Consider the following 18,043-nt stretch of genomic DNA (forward strand, 5'->3'; position numbering starts at 1 on the left):
GCCTGGATGGTAACCGCAAGGTTGCCAGTTCAAACCCAGGCTCCCCCAGAGTTACTGTCGAAGTGTCCTTGAGCAAGACACTGAACCCCTAATTGCTCCCGATGTGCTAGTTGGTGCCTTGCATGGTTTCCGTTGCCATCGGTGTATGAATGTGTGAATGGGTGAATGTAATGCACAATCTCTGTAAAGCGCCTTGGATAAACCACCATAACCACTTGCATAAGCACAGCTATGTTATATTTGTGCATTCATAATGTCTAGATGTTACATCTCTTCTCTGGAAATAGCTGATCTACTGTATTTATTGTTAGATTTAGTGTGGAGATTTGGCAGAGATTAGCTGTGTGCATTTAGTCTGCATTACATTGTTACAATAAACATATCTCGTATCAGTATCATTGCTAAATAAAGATAACCTCTAGACAAAATCTATATCCTGCGTGTCATGCTTACTGCTGTTGCTGCATATGAGTTGACACCTGAATTTCCCCATGGGGAAATGCAGCCCTATATTGATATAATAGGTCAGAACAAAACAAACAGTAGGCCTATGTGTGTATTTTGTAGTATTGTGTGATATTAACTGAAGACATAATTGTCGCATCACGTGCGTTTATTTCCGCCACATAGCTCCGTTTGGAACCTCTACGCGTAGATATTGAGGTTCCAAACTGCAGCGGTGGCCGAACGGATTGCGGAGTGGTCTTGATACCGGAAGGTCGCCAGTTCGAATCAGCGGTCCGACACGTTAAAATTTACCACCACTGAAGTGCCCTTGAACAAGGCATTGAACCACTACGATGAAATGTTCTATGAGCAGGGCCTGGCTGGAAACAAGTTCTTGAGCTTAGCCCAGATACCCTGGGTAAATATAGTAATCATTTAATTTAATTTAATTTCATCGTGTGTGTGTGTGCGTGTGTGTGTGTGTGTGTGTGTGTGTGTGTGTGTGTGTGCGCGCGCGTGTGTGTGTGTGCGTGTGCGTGTGCGTGTGCGTGTGTGTGTGTGTGTGTGTGTGTGTGTGTGTGTGTGTGTGTATGTGTGTGTGCGCGCTTGCTGAAATCGGCCAATCAGAGGCTACGTGAACGACGGAGAGAGAGGAGGAGCTATTGTGCCTTGCCGTTTTGGTGAAAGAGAAGTGGCGGTGGTGTCAGACTGAGACTATCAGTTGATGATGTCATTGATGTTTCCAACGGCTTTGTTGGAGCGCATACATGCAGACAGAGTTCACGAGCAACGTCTTCCAGAGAGAGATAACTTGAGAGTCGAGACACTAGAAACTCCCCGAGGAACAAATCAAACTGCTGGACACTGATCTACACACACTGCAGGTTAGTAAACAGATGTTTGTTGAATTGAACACGAGCTTAGCTAAGAGCTAGCCAAGTGCAGCTGGTTATACTCTAAGGTTCCATGACGTTTTTAACGTTATTAACCGTTGGGATTCACACACTGGCGTAGGGTCCATTCTTGGGCCACTCGGGCACTGGCCCAGTCAACTGAAAAAACAAGAAAAATAACAAAGATAGCCTAACATTGGCAGCCCTTCACTCCCTGTGCATGCAGATGTCTGTTAGTAGCTAGCGAACCACAGCTAGCCACCTTTGTTTTTAAATGGTCCCCCATTAGCACGTTTGATTGATTGAAATGGGTACATTTCACATGAAAGAAAGACTGTTACTGTGGACGACACACATTGTTTACAACAGGGTCCACCATTTTCAATTCATCAGAACATTTAGCGACGTACAAATATACCCAATCGATCCCAATGGAAACAAGCCACATAGGCTTTCTTGGACTTCCTTCTTGTAGGGCTGTGTAGGCTTAGGCTACTTTCCCTTTACTTCCCGGTTAAAGAAAGAAACATTTGTTTTCTAAATTATGGATTTTTTTTAAATCATTGAAGTTGGGTTTAATTAATGGAAAATATAGTAATTGACAACTAAAAATAAAGGGATATTTGTGACTCATTTGTGACAAATTTGTCTGCAACTCACAAATGGGTCCCGGCCCTGCAGTCATTTTTGTCAAAATTCCATTTTTGCCATGCAGGAGCTAGTGGACAATTAGACCTAGAATGCCTGTGATCATTTAATTAACTTCGTAAATTTTCATGTATCATAGGCATAGATCGCTTGCTACTGTCCCTGGTTGAATTCAATTGTGTGCGGCCTGAATGTGATAAATGCTCCGTTTGTACTCACCCATTAAATAATTCCAAAGACGTGGAGTGAAATATGGTCCTCTAGTTTTATATCCATGTGAAAGTTCTGGTACAAAACGTGTATTTAGTCAATTATCTCCACTTTTTCAAGAGATGCACACAGACGTCTTTCTCTCCGGGCGAGGGGGGACCGGAATGATCGATGAACTGATTTTACGACGTCCTCACCAATTGACAAGGGAAACACAAAAGTTTGGGTCACACAATTGGCAGGTACCTTGCGATAGGTGCTGGGTAATTAATCACACCACCTGCCAATTGTGTGACCCAAACTTTTGTGTTTCCCTTGTCAATTGGTGATGACGTCGTAAAATCAGTTCATCGATCATTCCGGTCCCCCCTCGCCCGGAGAGAAAGACGTCCGTGTGCATCTCTTGAAAAAGTGGAGATAATTGACTAAATACACGTTTTGTACCAGAACTTTCACATGGATATAAAACTAGAGGACCATATTTCACTCCACGTTTTTGGAATTATTTAATGGGTGAGTACAAACGGAGAATTTATCACATTCAGGCCGCCAAGATTACGTCCAACATTAAAGTAACCGCGACCGTTCTATGGCTCTGTATGTGAAATACTGTATATACTGTATGTAACAACAGAGCCATTCTAGGGCTAGTGGACAATAAACTCAAGCTAGCCCTTAATGACCATAACAGGGTTCAAGGTTGTACTTTGTTACATCTTGTGTACAGGTATATAAGAGTAAAACTTATTTTTGTTTTGGCTTCCTTACAGACAATGCAGCAGCATTAGATGGCATAACATTCAAAACAACACAACCACAGCAAACAAGAATAAAGAGTGCAAGAAAGAGCTTTTTGTGAACAGCTTCACAGTAGGTTATGATCCCTATATACAGTACAACACAATTTAGTTTAAGAATGAGCAATTGAGGCTATGTTCCATACAGCAAATTTAGTTTAGAAAGGTGCAAAAATTAGCGTTTTCCTCTGCCCGGCTTCGCAATAGTTCTTATCAGTTCGTTCATGTATCTGATTGTTCGAGGGAATAAGCTTTTTTGCAGTCTGTTTCTAGTGGCTTTGAGACTGCGAAAACGTTTTCCATGTGGCAGCATCTCAAACAGCCTGCGGTTGGGATGGCTTGGGTGACTTGGGTCCTTCATAATGGAACTATGGTTGCTGTTTTGAAGCATGCTGGGACTTTGCACTCCCGGAGTGATTGATTGAAGATGTCCTTGAAAACACCAGCTAGCTTTGAAGACTCATCCTGGGAGGCCGTCAGGGCCTGCAGCTTTGCGGGTGTTGATGTGGGCGAAGGACGAGTGGACATCCGACTCTGTCACTGATAGAGGGACGTTCGTCTGTAGATCCTTACCATCACATTCCAGCACTGAGGTGTGAACTGCAAATCCATTGCTCGGGATCCCGGACTCCGGAGCTTGCTGGGGGAGGGGAGTGGAGGCTGTTGTTGCCTGGGGTTGCTGAGGTTGAGGGGCTGATTTCCTCTGCTCCTCAAATCTGTAGAAAAAATGGTTTAACTCGTCGGGAAGTGATGGGATAAAGCATTGTCTTTTGTGGAGGGAGTAGGTTTAAAGTCAGTGAGGGTTCTCAAACCCTCCCATAGTTGTTGGTGAAGAGATGGGCTTCAACACCTTTAGCATATTCCCTTTTTTCAAAGTTTTGCGCAGAGCATACTGTGGTTTTTCTCTTCCTCATCTCCATATCTGAAACCCATGTCTCTCTGTATTATGGCCTCACACACAGCTCTGTTTAACCATGACTTATCATTTGCATACTCTGATCGTCTTTGTAGGGACTACATCATCTATGCATTTCTTAATCACAGACTGTCTGCATATTCATCTATGTTTCCCTCTGCCGCCTCTCTAAACACTGGCCAGACCATTGACTCAACACTCTTGCAGCACAAAGTCACACTCCTCTGACCAGCGGTGGACTGTTTTATTCACTGATTCTGTCCGTTTAATCTTTTGTCTGTAGGCAGGCAGGAGAAACACAGATGACTGGTCAGATTTCCCAAAGTTGAGTTCTAGCAAAGTACCAGCAAAGGTCCCTCCCCATTTTAACTGCTTGCTCATGCTCTCTGTCTCAATCGGAAAGATCAGATTGAATCAGTGTGTAAGAAAACAAAGCAAAGAATCTACTTTCTACGACGTCTAAGATCTTTCGGTGCTAGTAGACCTTTTATTTTGTTCTTCACTTCTGTTATTATGAGTGTTCTTCAGTACTGTAGTACCACCTGGTATGGATGTTTGTCTGCAGCCCTAACGTCACAACTGCTGCAACAACTGAACATTTGTTCAAAGATTGTTGGACAACCACTTCAGAAACTTTATACATCCACGTATGATAACAGCATCCTAAGGTTAGCAAGGAATATCACCTCAAACACTAGCCATGTGTTGTATGGAGAATATAGGTTGCTACCTTCAGGAAGGAGATATGGTGTCCCAGCATACAATAAGGTCAGACTAAAGAGGTCCTTTGTCCACCAGTCGACTTTGAGGCTTAATCAGGCGTTGTACTAGTAGCCATGGGGTAATCTAAGTGGTGGACATTGCTCTCGTCTTCATGTCTTTATGTATGTAATATCATTTTGTGTTTGCATACATGGCTGCTGGGTCGCAAGACAAATTTCAGTGTGAACTGACAATAAAGTACTATATCATATATCTCATTCTACTGGTGATTTCCACAGACCAGCACAGGGTGAGAGGTCTACAGTATCAAGGGAGATGACCTCCAAAAGATATTCAACGTTGTCAGAGGAACAGCGAGAGATGGACGAGGCATGTGGACAGTTTGATGCACGAATGCAACCTGTTGTAAAGTTGTACCGGCTAGGTATGTATGGTTTTATTTACAGTGGTGACAGTCTAGTCCTATATATATATATATATATATATATATATATATATATATATATATATATATACACACACACACACACACAAACACACGTAAGTAATGCCCCCCCCCCCCCCCCTCTATCTTCTCAGACTTGCTGCACCTACCTGTGTGTAAGGATGTTTTCACTGCACAACAAGCTGATGTTGAGGCCTGTGGAACATCACAGCTGAATTGTGATGACCAGCTCCTCTCTCCTCCCCTCTCAGTGGACAGTGATGATTTGGAGGAGGCCAAAGAAACTCACCCCAGGAGGAGTCACACAAGAAAGAAGAGGTTTACTTGTACAGAGTGTGGCAAAATGTTTACTCGAAAGGAACACCTGAAGACGCACACAATGATTCATACCGGGGAAAGACCCTTTACTTGTACAGTTTGTGGTACAGGCTGTACGCAAATGACACATCTAAGAACTCACATGAGGACCCATACAGGGGAAAAGCCCTATATTTGTACAGTTTGTGGTAAAGGATGTGTTCGAAACAGTGACCTTAAAGTTCACATGAGGATGCACACAGGGGAAAGGCCATATTCTTGTACAGAGTGTGGGTTAGGCTGTAGTAGTAGTGGTCAGCTTAACCAACACAAGAGGACTCATACAGGGGAAAAGCCCTATCCTTGTACAGTTTGTGGCAAAGGCTTTAATAGAGCAGATGATTTAAAACGTCACATGAGGACACATACAGGGGAAAAGCCTTTTTCTTGTACGGTTTGTGGCAATGGCTTTAATAGAGCAGATTATTTAAAACGTCACATGAGGACACATACAGGGGAAAAGCCCTTTACTTGTACAGTTTGTGGTAAAGGCTGTACGCAAATGGTTAATCTAATAACTCACATGAGGACCCATACAGGGGAAAAGCCCTATATTTGTACAGTTTGTGGTAAAGGCTGTGTTCATGGTGGTCAGCTGACGGCACACATGAGGACTCATACAGGGGAAAAGCCCTATATTTGTACAGTTTGTGGTACAGGCTGTACGCAAATGACACATCTAAGAACTCACATGAGGATCCATACAGGGGAAAAGCCCTATATTTGTACAGTTTGTGGTAAAGGATGTGTTCAGAGTAGTGAGCTAAAGACACACATGAGGACTCATACAGGGGAAAAGCCCTATATTTGTACAGTTTGTGGTAAAGGATTTGTTCAGAGTAATGAGCTGAAGACACACATGAGGACTCATACAGGGGAAAAGCCCTATATTTGTACAGTTTGTGGTAAAGGCTGTGTTCATAGTGGTGAGCTGACGACACACATGAGGACTCATACAGGGGAAAAGCCCTATATTTGTACAGTTTGTGGTAAAGGATGTGGTCAGAGTAGTCAGCTGACGATACACATGAGGACTCATACAGGGGAAAAACCCTATATTTGTAAAGTGTGTGGTAAAGGCTGTGTTAGTAGTAATCGGCTGACGGCACACATGAGGACTCATACAGGAGAAAAGCCCTATATTTGTACAGTTTGTGGTGAAGGATGTGGTCAGAGTAGTCAGCTGACGATACACATGAGGACTCATACAGGGGAAAAACCCTATATTTGTAAAGTGTGTGGTAAAGGCTGTGTTAGTAGTAGTCAGCTGACGGCACACATGAGGACTCATACAGGGGGAAAGCCTTAAGCCTTCTTTATCAGTACAGTATGTCGTATAGTCAAAGTAGTGACTCATGCAGGAGGGGAACATATTTTAGGTGCAGTTGGTGACCTTTTGTAATCTTGGGTCTTTTTAATTCATCATTGTCGAGGTGCTTTTCTATTTTTTTTAGTTTTTATTCTAATTATGTTGAGTTGATTGATGATGTTTGAATTGAAAATGTATTTTATTGATAGATGTGATTGAGGACATTATTTCAATGTGATCACCACCAGGTGTACCCTATCCTTATGTGTGTGATTGGTCATTGTCGACCCCTCTGTATGTGTATGTGTAGGTGTGGTGTTTCCACTTGTCAGAAGATGCCTGAAGAAGGTCTTTGGCCAAAATATCTTAACTTCTTTAATAAAAGTATTCCTTTATTGAGCAAGCAAATACAGTGTGCGGGTTTCATTCTCCTTACATGTGCAGTTGAGGCCTGTGGAACATCACAGCTGAATTGTGATGACCAGCTCCTCTCTCCTCCCCTCTCAGTGGACAGTGATGATTTGGAGGAGGCCAAAGAAACTCACCCCAGGAGGAGTCACACAAGAAAGAAGAGGTTTACTTGTACAGAGTGTGGCAAAATGTTTACTCGAAAGGAACACCTGAAGACGCACACAATGATTCATACCGGGGAAAGACCCTTTACTTGTACAGTTTGTGGTACAGGCTGTACGCAAATGACACATCTAAGAACTCACATGAGGACCCATACAGGGGAAAAGCCCTATATATATATGTGTGCGGGTTTCATTCTCCTTACATGTGCAGTTAGTTTAATATACATGCTTTAGTCTGAACTAGCTTAGCTAAAAATATATATTTGAATGAAAACTAATTCAAACGGCAAGTATTCTGTCCTTATCACGTGCCCATTTATGTGACGTGACAGATAGTTAACAACAACAGCTCCAATAAAGACAGAGACGAGTTTCTTCATTGGTAGAATGTTTAGTTGTAAAACTGCAATCAAAAGAAAGAATTGTATTACAGTCATTGTACATAATCTTCTCACAATAACACAAACTCAACATCAAAGGCAGTCAAATTGGTTCCAATTGAGGTCAAACACCACTGCACTAATTAGTAGGATCCACAACAGGTGTATCTCCAACAGACAAAGTCTAATTAGGCACAAGCCAGCATGGCCAAACAATTGACATAAACTTAAATTGTACTTTCTTACAATTGGCAACAAACAGGCAAGTTACATTTAGTAAAGAATAAACAAACACAAATCACAGCGGTTTCACAAACCCTACTGTTACCCATGTTTTGATTGTAATCTGTAATGTCTTGAAACAAACTTATATGTCATACATTGCTTCTTGTCACATGTCATACATCTTGCTGCACAGGACAATCATTTTAAGAAACCTAAACAACAGAAACTTACAGATTCATGACTCTCAAGGTCCTGAGTGAGGAGAGAATAATTCTGCTGCTGCTAGCTCTGAAGCTCAAACCAGAATGACAAAACCAGGAAGTGTTACAAGTGAAGGCTCCTCCTAGAGGAACTAAGTGTCCATAAACCAGTATAAGGTTGCCCCCTAGTGGGCTAGGTGGCCATGGGGCAGAACACTCCCCGCCATGGTATGATGATCATTATGCCATTAATCCTTTCCTTTTGAGAAAGCAAACTACTTCTGAGATACGTCTCAGGCTCTTTAGGGTCTTCCATTTGACCTTGACCTTCCGTACTCTGTTGACTTTGCTTGGCATTGTCTCAGAAACCACGCCAAGTGGCCATACATTCCTCTCCGTTAGGGAGTCTTTGAGCAGGACTACATCTCTCACTCGAAGATTGGGTTCATGACAGGCATTTGTGAGACTTTGCATTTGCCTCCATTGTCTTGAGTAAAGGTCTGGGGTGCTGAAGTCTCCTGAAGGTGCAGGAACGTTTCCTGTCTTTTGATTCAGGATCATTGCAGGTGTCAGCACTGTTGGCACGTCTGGTTCTGTTGAGACAGGTACTAAGGGTCTGTGGTTAATTACAGACTTTACTTCCACCACTAAGGTGGCCAAGACTTTGTGAGTCGAACGGCCTCCAACTTTGAGCAAAGAGTCCTTTTGCTGTGCACACTTGAGGACAGTGCTTTGTGCTTGCATGGCAAGGTCAGTGTCATTTTTGTTTGCTTGTTGGATTTCTGAAGTTTGTTTGAACACCTCGAGGATGCTCATCTCATTGAATGCGTCAGAGGCATTGTAGTTCTCTTTTTTAAGAAGGTGTCTGGGACAAGGATCAAGATGAGTTGGATGGCCATTACTGTGGATGATCGTTTTGTGGGCATTGACGATAGTAGACCTGTGAGCTCCTTGTATACAGATTTCTCCCACAACAACCCAACCTAAGTCGAGACGTTGTGCGAATGGTAAGTTGCGAGGTCCATTGTACTGCTCTCTCGCCTTGTGGACTTCAAGGACATCTCTTCCGAGCAATAACAGGATGTTGGCGTCAGGATCAACAGGTGGAATCTGGTTTGCAAGATGGTTGAGGTAAGTATAGTGACTTGTGATTTCTGGGGACGGGATTTCTGACCTGTCATCAGGTATACTGTCGCATTCAATCAGGGTTGGCAGTTGAACGTGTGTATTGCCATCAAGTGATTCCACTATGTAATTTTGTGCCCTTCTACCTGTTGTTTCAATGATGCCTGAACAGGTCTTTAAGGTGTATGGAAGAGACTTGACTCCAATGTCGAAGATGTCGAAGAACTCCTTCCTTGCCAAAGATTTGTTACTTTGGTCATCCAGTACTATGTATACTTTGATGGCCTTTTCTCTGTACCCAGCCGGGTACACTTTTGCCAAACATATTTTGGAGCACGATCTTGCTGTAGCTCCTGCACCACACACCTCTGTACATTTAGATGTGACGGTTGACACTCCATCCTCTGTATTGTCACTTTGCTCCCCGCCTTGATCTTCCTGCAGGGCTATGTTTGTCACCTTTACTGGGGCCAGTCCAGGATGTAAAGCAGACTGGTGTCTCTCACTGTTGCATTCATGACAGTATATCGGCCAATCACAGTCCTTTGCGCGATGTTGTGTAGACGAACAACATCTGAAGCATATGTTTCTGTCTTTAAGAAACACTTTGCGTTCATCCAATGTTTTGTTTCTGAAGGTTCGACAATTTCTGAGAGGATGTGGCAGGTGATGAAGAGGGCACTCTTTTCCTGGATCGTCGGTTGCTTTCTTTGGTTGACTCTCTGACTCTGATTCCACATCTGTCTTTCGTACTGTTACGGCAGGTCTGTAACCTTGGTTCTCTGTTTTACAGCTACTGTCACTGCCTGATGCTAAAGTGGCAAAACTGGGGTCGTTTCGTATTCTTGCTTGCTCACACACAAATCTGACAAACTCTGAGAATGGTGGGTAGGTAACTAAGTAATCTCTCTTATACCTGGAGCCATGCATTATCCACCGTTCCTGCAAACTGTATGGTAGTTTTTCGGCTATCGGGCTGACTCCTCTTGCATTGTCTAGATAGGTGAGGCCTTGCAGGTAGCCACCATGCTTTGCTGCTTCAATTTCAAGAAGTATGTCTCCCAGTTCCCTTAATCTCTGATTTTCTCTGTTTGCAATTTTTGGAAAGCTTTCCAATTTCTTGATTAGTGCACTTTCTACGACCTCAGGTGCTCCATACGTTTCTTCAAGCCTCTGCCACAGAAGGAGGAGTCCAGTTTCCGCGTTCTGGACATGCAGTGACCTAATTCTTTTAGCATGCACTGATGATTGTGGCCCTAGCCACTTGGTCATTAGATCAAGCTGTTCTCTGGCTGTTAGGTTTAGGCCTTTGGTAGCACTTCTGTATGACTCCTTCCATGACCAGAAATTCTCTGGTTGATCGTCATAAAGCAGAAGTCCAGAGCTTACCATCTCACGGCGCAGCAAGTATTTTGCTAAGTCAGATGCTTCGGATTTAGTCGGTAGGTTATGATCTGGCGTACTGTAAGATTGTGGCTGCTGGGGCCTAGAGGAGTACCCCTGTTGAAGGTTATGACCTGCCGTGCTGTAAGACTGTGACTGTTGAGGCTCAAAGGAGTACCTTTGTTGGCTATATGCAACGTGTGCATCATGGTTTTCCCTGTGAAAGCTGACACTTCTCCTGTGTTCAGTTCTCAAGTCTGTATGAAAGGAGGGTTTCGCCTTTGTGACTGGATTAAATGAGGGCACACTGCGGGTTTGTTGTTGAAGAGGACTCGACTCCATCGATGTACTGCTAAAGGAATGATAACTCGGCTCATCGTCATCACAATTATCGTCCATGTTGTAATGTGTAGTGGAGTGTTGCATCTGAGTTGAGGTAGGTTCTATCTTCTTAAAGTTGGTGTGTGAAGGGTTAACTTCTAGTGACTGTTGCTGCATATGGACAGTGTGTGTAGGGTTACCTCCTAGTGATAGTTGCTGCACATATTCTTTGGTGCGTTCAACAGGGTCAATCGGTGGCGTTTTATTATTTAGTTCATGGAATGAACCTTCTCTTTCGTTCTCTACAGCTTCTTCCAAGAATTCAGCTTCTGCCAATGCTGCAGTAGCTTCCCTTTCAGCCTCAAGTACGTGCAAATCTGCCTGCAATCCAGCTTGTTGCTTGAGTAGGTCGGCTTCTCTTTTAGCAAAAGTAAGCTTGACCCGGGCAGCAAGAACTTTGGCGCGTGCCTTTGTAGCCGCTGCACTTACATTAGATGTGTTGGATCTACTAGAGTGTGTAGACACCTTTGATCTTGTCTCAAATGTCTCTTCTTCTGATGCATTTTCTTTTGAATCCATGATGTGCGGGTTACAGGAAGTTGTGTCTGTGTTGCAGTGTTGAACTTATCCTTCCTCTTGAAGCGACCACGTTGAAGTGAGTCTTTTTACTATTCTGTCCTTATCACGTGCCCATTTATGTGACGTGACAGATAGTTAACAACAACAGCTCCAATAAAGACAGAGACGAGTTTCTTCATTGGTAGAATGTTTAGTTGTAAAACTGCAATCAAAAGAAAGAATTGTATTACAGTCATTGTACATAATCTTCTCACAATAACACAAACTCAACATCAAAGGCAGTCAAATTGGTTCCAATTGAGGTCAAACACCACTGCACTAATTAGTAGGATCCACAACAGGTGTATCTCCAACAGACAAAGTCTAATTAGGCACAAGCCAGCATGGCCAAACAATTGACATAAACTTAAATTGTACTTTCTTACAATTGGCAACAAACAGGCAAGTTACATTTAGTAAAGAATAAACAAACACAAATCACAGCGGTTTCACAAACCCTACTGTTACCCATGTTTTGATTGTAATCTGTAATGTCTTGAAACAAACTTATATGTCATACATTGCTTCTTGTCACATGTCATACATCTTGCTGCACAGGACAATCATTTTAAGAAACCTAAACAACAGAAACTTACAGATTCATGACTCTCAAGGTCCTGAGTGAGGAGAGAATAATTCTGCTGCTGCTAGCTCTGAAGCTCAAACCAGAATGACAAAACCAGGAAGTGTTACAAGTGAAGGCTCCTCCTAGAGGAACTAAGTGTCCATAAACCAGTATAAGGTTGCCCCCTAGTGGGCTAGGTGGCCATGGGGCAGAACAGCAAGCAAGAAAAAACATTTGCAAGCAATTAAAAAAAATAATAATTAAACAGAGCAAAGAGACGCAAGACATGGCCAAAGGATTTCTGGGGGTCGTAGATCCTCTGTTTTTTTGTGTGTGTGACACACAATGGTGTGCCACAAACTATATATTAAATGTTAGAATCACTTGCTTTTTGAAAAGTCTACTCTGATACATGAAAAGTAGCTGCATCAAAACTTTTTTACACATTGACAGCTGAATTGGGAATTGGATACTTTTTTCCCCCCTGTTTGTTTTCCCCCTGTTTTGTACCTTTTGATGACCTTCTGTATAGATTTGTATATACTCTGTATTTGTGATATGAAAGAGTAGTGTTTCTACTCTACTGTGTGTGTTTCAAAGGGACAATATGGGATCTTATTTATATACATAATCATTGTTTAATTCTTTATTTATGTTTACTGTAGGCCTACTGTTCCTGGTTATTGTTTTGAGCTTTCTGTCTGTCTGTCTGTCTGTCTGTCTGTCTGTCTGTCTGTCTGTGCAATAAAAATACAACCACCATTATACGTCTCTGTGTAATGTCATATCACCGAAATTATCTAACCACATTCACTCAACTACTACTCATGTTCAATGTTGAGGTAGGCTACTTCTCTGAGCTGGTACAGGATTTTTTATTCCACTAGAATTATTTGACATGTACATTTAGATAGTTTGTCTTTATATTTTTTTCTTCCTCTGAGATATTCTGCATAAAGACTAGACTAGAGAATATTTTACTTTTGTACTTAATACTTTTACTTACACTTACAGTGAGGTTTTAAATACAAGACTCTGGTAACAGTAGGCCTATTTGTGGTATTGCTGTGACATGGCCTTCATTAGGCTATGTGGGTAATAGGTGAGACTCGGAGTAGAACCGCTGCTCCTTCGCCTGGAAAGGAGCCAGCTTAGGTGGTCCGGGCATCTGGTTAGGATGCCTCTCGGGCGTCTCCCTAGGGAGGTCCTCGACGCACGTCCCACTGGGAGGAGACCCCGGGGCAGACCAATATTGGCGCAGTTGGAGGAAACACATCGACTCACTGGCCTTGGAACTTCTCGGAATCCCCCAGGATGAAGTCACTAATGTTGCTCTGGAGAGGGAAGTCTGGAGCACTCTGGTGGAGCTGTTGCCCCCGCGACCCGACTACGGATAAGCGGTTGAAGATGGATGGATGGATGGGTAATAGGTGATGTTGTTGTTAAAGAAAAGAAAAGAAAAAAAAGCAATATATATATATGATAGTAATTTATTTGCTATGTAGAGACAGTGATTATTAAGTAACAGGACTTACAGGAGTCATGTGTGTAACTGTGTTCTACTTGTGCTTTGACCAATTTCTGCCCAGGTATTGTGTTGAAACTACCTTAGACTGTTTGCAGCATTAGACACACACACACACACACACACACACACACACACACACACACACACACACAAAGTGTATTTGTCATCAGTATGTATATTACTCTGCAAGTTTGTACATTTTGACAATGTAAAAAAAAAAAAAAAAAGCACAAATACATTGTTTTCCTGTCACACTAGAAAGGTGCATTGATTGTACACTGAGCCGTTTTGGTACCCCAAAAGTGTGTAGAATAGAAGTTCTGGGTTCCATTGATTATTGCTACTTTGATTTCTGTTGTGTTGCAGCTTGTTTATCCTTTGAATAAACGTTCTTGAATCATCAACATTGTCATTCATATGTAGCATACCACGGTCGTTATCTTAGGAAATGCCAAAAAATTACTTACTCCAGTTCTGAATCAATTCTTATTAATGATTAAAAATAACAAATGATGAATGAATGAGTCAGGTAGGCAGGCTGTTTGTAGCTGTTGAACAGCTATCAGAATGAGCTACAGTACATGTATCAAGGCTACATGCTGAATTACACTGGTGTACTAGCAAGATCAGACAAAAGTATTTATTGCACCATAACCAATTACATAAGCACAGCTATGTTTTATTTGTGCATTCATAATGTCTAGATGTTACATCTCTTCTCTGGAAATAGCTGATCTACTGTGCAGTGAGCTTGTAGATCAGCTATTTATTGTTAGATTTAGTGTGGAGATTTGGCAGAGATTAGCTGTGTGCATTTAGTCTGCATTACATATTGTTACAATAAAATAAATTATAAACGTATCTCGTATCAGTATCATTGCTAAATAAAGATAACCTCTAGACCAGACAAAATCTATATCCTGTGTGTCATGCTTACTGCTGTTGCTGCATATGAGTTGACACCTGAATTTCCCCATGGGGAAATGCAGCCCTATATTGATATAATAGGTCAGAACAAAACAGTATGTGTGTATTTTGTAGTGTGTATATATTGTGTGATATTAACTGAAGACATAATTGTCGCATCACGTGCGTTTATTTCCGCCATAGCTCAGTTTGGAACCTCTACGCGTAGATATTGAGGTTCCAAACTGATCCTGTGTGTGCGTGTGTGTGTGCGCGCGTGCGTGCGTGCGTGCGCTGATATCGGCCAATCAGAGGCTACGTGAACGACGGCGAGAGAGGAGGAGCTATTGTGCCTTGCCGTTTTGGTGAAAGAGAAGTGGCGGTGGTGTCAGACTGTCTATCAGTTGATGATGTCATTGATGTTTCTAACGGCTTTGTTGGAGCGCATACATGCAGACAGAGTTCACGAGCAACGTCTTCCAGAGAGAGATAACTTGAGAGTCGAGACACTAGAAACTCCCCGAGGAACAAATCAAACTGCTGGACACTGATCACACTGCAGGTTAGTAAACAGATGTTTGTTGAATTGAACACGAGCTTAGCTAAGAGCTAGCCAAGTGCAGCTGGTTATACTCTAAGGTTCCATAACGTTTTTAACGTTATTAACAGTTGGGATTCATTCACACACTGGCGTAGGGTCCATTCTTGGGCCACTCGGGCACTGGCCCAGTCAACTGAGATCTTGCCCAGTCTAGCTTCTGAAAAACGGGGGCGAAAAAACAAGGAAAATAACAAAGATAGCCTAACATTGGCAGCCCTTCACTCCCTGTGCATGCAGATGTCTGTTAGTAGCTAGCGAACCACAGCTAGCCGCCTTTGTTTTTAAATGGTCCCCCATTAGCACGTTTGATTGATTGAAGTGGGTACATTTCACATGAAAGAAAGACTGTTACTGTGGACGACACACATTGTTTACAACAGGGTCCACCATTTTCAATTCATCAGAACATTTAGAGACGTACAAATATACCCAATCGATCCCAATGGAAACAAGCCACATAGGCTTTCTTGGACTTCCTTCTTGTAGGGCTGTGTAGGCTTAGGCTACTTTCCCTTTTTTCCAACGGTTAAAGAAAGAAAAAACATTTGTTTTCTAAATTATGGATTTTTTTTCACAATTGAATTTGGGTTTAATTAATGGAAAATATAGTAATTAAAAACAAAAAATAAAGGGATATCTGTGACTCATTTGTGACAAATTTGTCTGCAACTCATGGGTCCCGGCCCAGTCATTTTTGTCAAAATTAAATTTTTGCCATGCAGGAGCATAGGAGCATAGTGCCCTTAATGACCATAACATGGTTCAAGGTTGTACTTTATTGTTACATCTTGTGTACAGGAGTAAAACGTATTTTTGTTTTGGCTTCCTTACAGACAATGCAGCAGCATAGATGGCATAACATTCAAAACAACAAAACCACAGCAAACAAGAATGAGCAATTGAGGCTATGTTCCATACAGCAAATTTAGTTTAGAAAAGTGCAAAAATGATCATGATAGTGCAAGAGGAGGGCGAGCGTTTTCCTCTGCCCGGTTTCGCTTTGGTTCTTATCAGTTCGTTCATGTATCTGATTGTTCGGGGGAAGAAGCTTTTTTGCAGTCTGTTTCCAGTGGCTTTGAGACTGCGAAAACGTTTCCCATGTGGCAGCATCTCAAACAGCCTGCGGTTGGGATGGCTTGGGTCCTTCATAATGGAACAAATGGTTGCTGTTTTGAAGCATGCTGGGACTTAGCCCCGCTTGGGACCCCCCGGTTTAGCTCTTGTCTTTCGCTACCCCGGTGTGTCCCGTCCCACCGGCTTCATGCTACATGCTAATTATAAAACGCATACAGATTTACCGTCGCATACCCCTTTGCTGCGCTGTGTGTGTTATAGTGACATGTTCCAAAAGAAGCATATAGGAGCTATAGGAGACAACAGAAACATCAATGTAACTTTCCTTTGGCGCAGAAGCCGTTAAGTATTTTTAATCTTTGTGTGACAATTTTGGCAGCTGTGAAATTCTCTCTTCCTTCCTTCCTTGACTTCCTAAACGAAGCAAAGAATGTAGACAGATTCTTCTTTTGTTCTTCGCTTCTGTTATTATGATTACTGTAGTACCACCTCGTATGGATGTTTGTCTGCAGCCCTAAAGTCACAACTGCTGCAACAACTGAACATTTGTTCAAAGATTGTTGGACAACCACTTCAGAAACTTTATACATCCACGTATGATAACAGCATCCTAAGGTTAGCAAGGAATATCACCTCAAACACTAGCCATGTGGAGAATATAGGTTGCTACCTTCAGGAAGGAGATATGGTGTCCCAGCATACAATAAGGTCAGACTAAAGAGGTCCTTTGTCCACCAGTCGACTTTGAGGCTTAATCAGGAGTTGTACTATTAGCCATGGGGTAATCTAAGTGGTGGACAGTGCTCTTGTCTTCATGTCTTTATGTATGTAATATCGTTTTGTGTTTTGCATATATGGCTGCTGGGTCGCAAGACAAATTTCAGTGTGAACTGACAAAGTACTATCATATTCTACAGGTGATTTCCACAGAGCACCACAGGGAGAGAGGTCTACAGTATCAAGGGAGATGACCTCCAAAAGATATTCAACGTTGTTGTCAGAGGAACAGCGAGAGATGGACGAGAGATGTGGACAGTTTGATGCACGGATGCAACCTGTTGTAAAGTTGTACCGGCTAGGTATGTATGGTTTTATTTACAGTGGTGACAGTCTAGTCATATATATATATATATATATATATATATATATATATATATATATATATATATATATATATATACATATACATACACCCCCCCCCCCCCCCCACACACACGTAAGTAATGCCCCCCCCCCCCCTCTCTCTCTTCTCAGACTTGCTGCACCTCCCTGTGACTTGCTGCACCTCCCTGTGTGTAAGGATGTTTTCACTGCACAACAAGCTGATGTTGAGGCCTGTGGAACATCACAGCTGAATTGTGATGACCAGCTCCTCTCTCCTCCCCTCTCAGTGGACAGTGATGATTTGGAGGAGGCCAAAGAAACTCACCCCAGGAGGAGTCTCACAGGAAAGAAAAGGTTTACTTGTACAGATTGTGGCAAAATGTTTAATCAAAATAATCAGTTGACATGCCACACAATGATTCATACCGGGGAAAGACCCTTTACTTGTACAGTTTGTGGCAAATGCTTCATTCGGAAGTTTGTGCTAAAACAACACATGATGACTCACTCCACGGGGAGTCAAACAAGAAAGAAGAGGTTTACTTGTACAGAGTGTGGCAAAATGTTTACTCGAAAGGACCACCTGAAGACGCACACAATGATCCATACAGGGGAAAAACCCTTTAGTTGTGCAGTTTGTGGTACAGGCTGTACGCAAATGACACATCTAAGAACTCACATGAGGATGCACAC

General features: G+C 42.4%; 1 protein-coding gene across 3 annotated transcripts in view; it reads left to right on the forward strand.

The window, feature by feature from the left end:
- Positions 1 to 1,158: 1,158 nt before the first annotated feature.
- Positions 1,159 to 18,043, forward strand: part of LOC306939107 (uncharacterized protein) — a 28,027-nt gene continuing 11,142 nt past the window's right edge. Inside the window, exons 1-4 of one of the 3 annotated variants that reach the window (XM_079523604.1) lie at positions 1,159 to 1,331; positions 4,913 to 5,058; positions 5,214 to 5,234; positions 5,331 to 7,144. In XM_079523604.1, coding sequence (XP_079379730.1) covers positions 4,950 to 5,058; positions 5,214 to 5,234; positions 5,331 to 6,745 — 1,545 coding nt within the window. In that variant the 5' untranslated portion in view covers positions 1,159 to 1,331; positions 4,913 to 4,949 and the 3' untranslated portion in view covers positions 6,746 to 7,144. Of the gene's footprint in view, positions 1,332 to 4,912; positions 5,059 to 5,213; positions 7,145 to 18,043 lie in introns of those variants that run through there. The other 2 variants (XM_079523603.1, XR_013791833.1) reach the window with 2 other exon arrangements.

The sequence above is a fragment of the Electrona antarctica genome (assembly GCF_951216825.1).
Source record: "Electrona antarctica genome assembly, chromosome: 16".
Taxonomy (NCBI): Eukaryota; Metazoa; Chordata; class Actinopteri; order Myctophiformes; family Myctophidae; genus Electrona; species Electrona antarctica.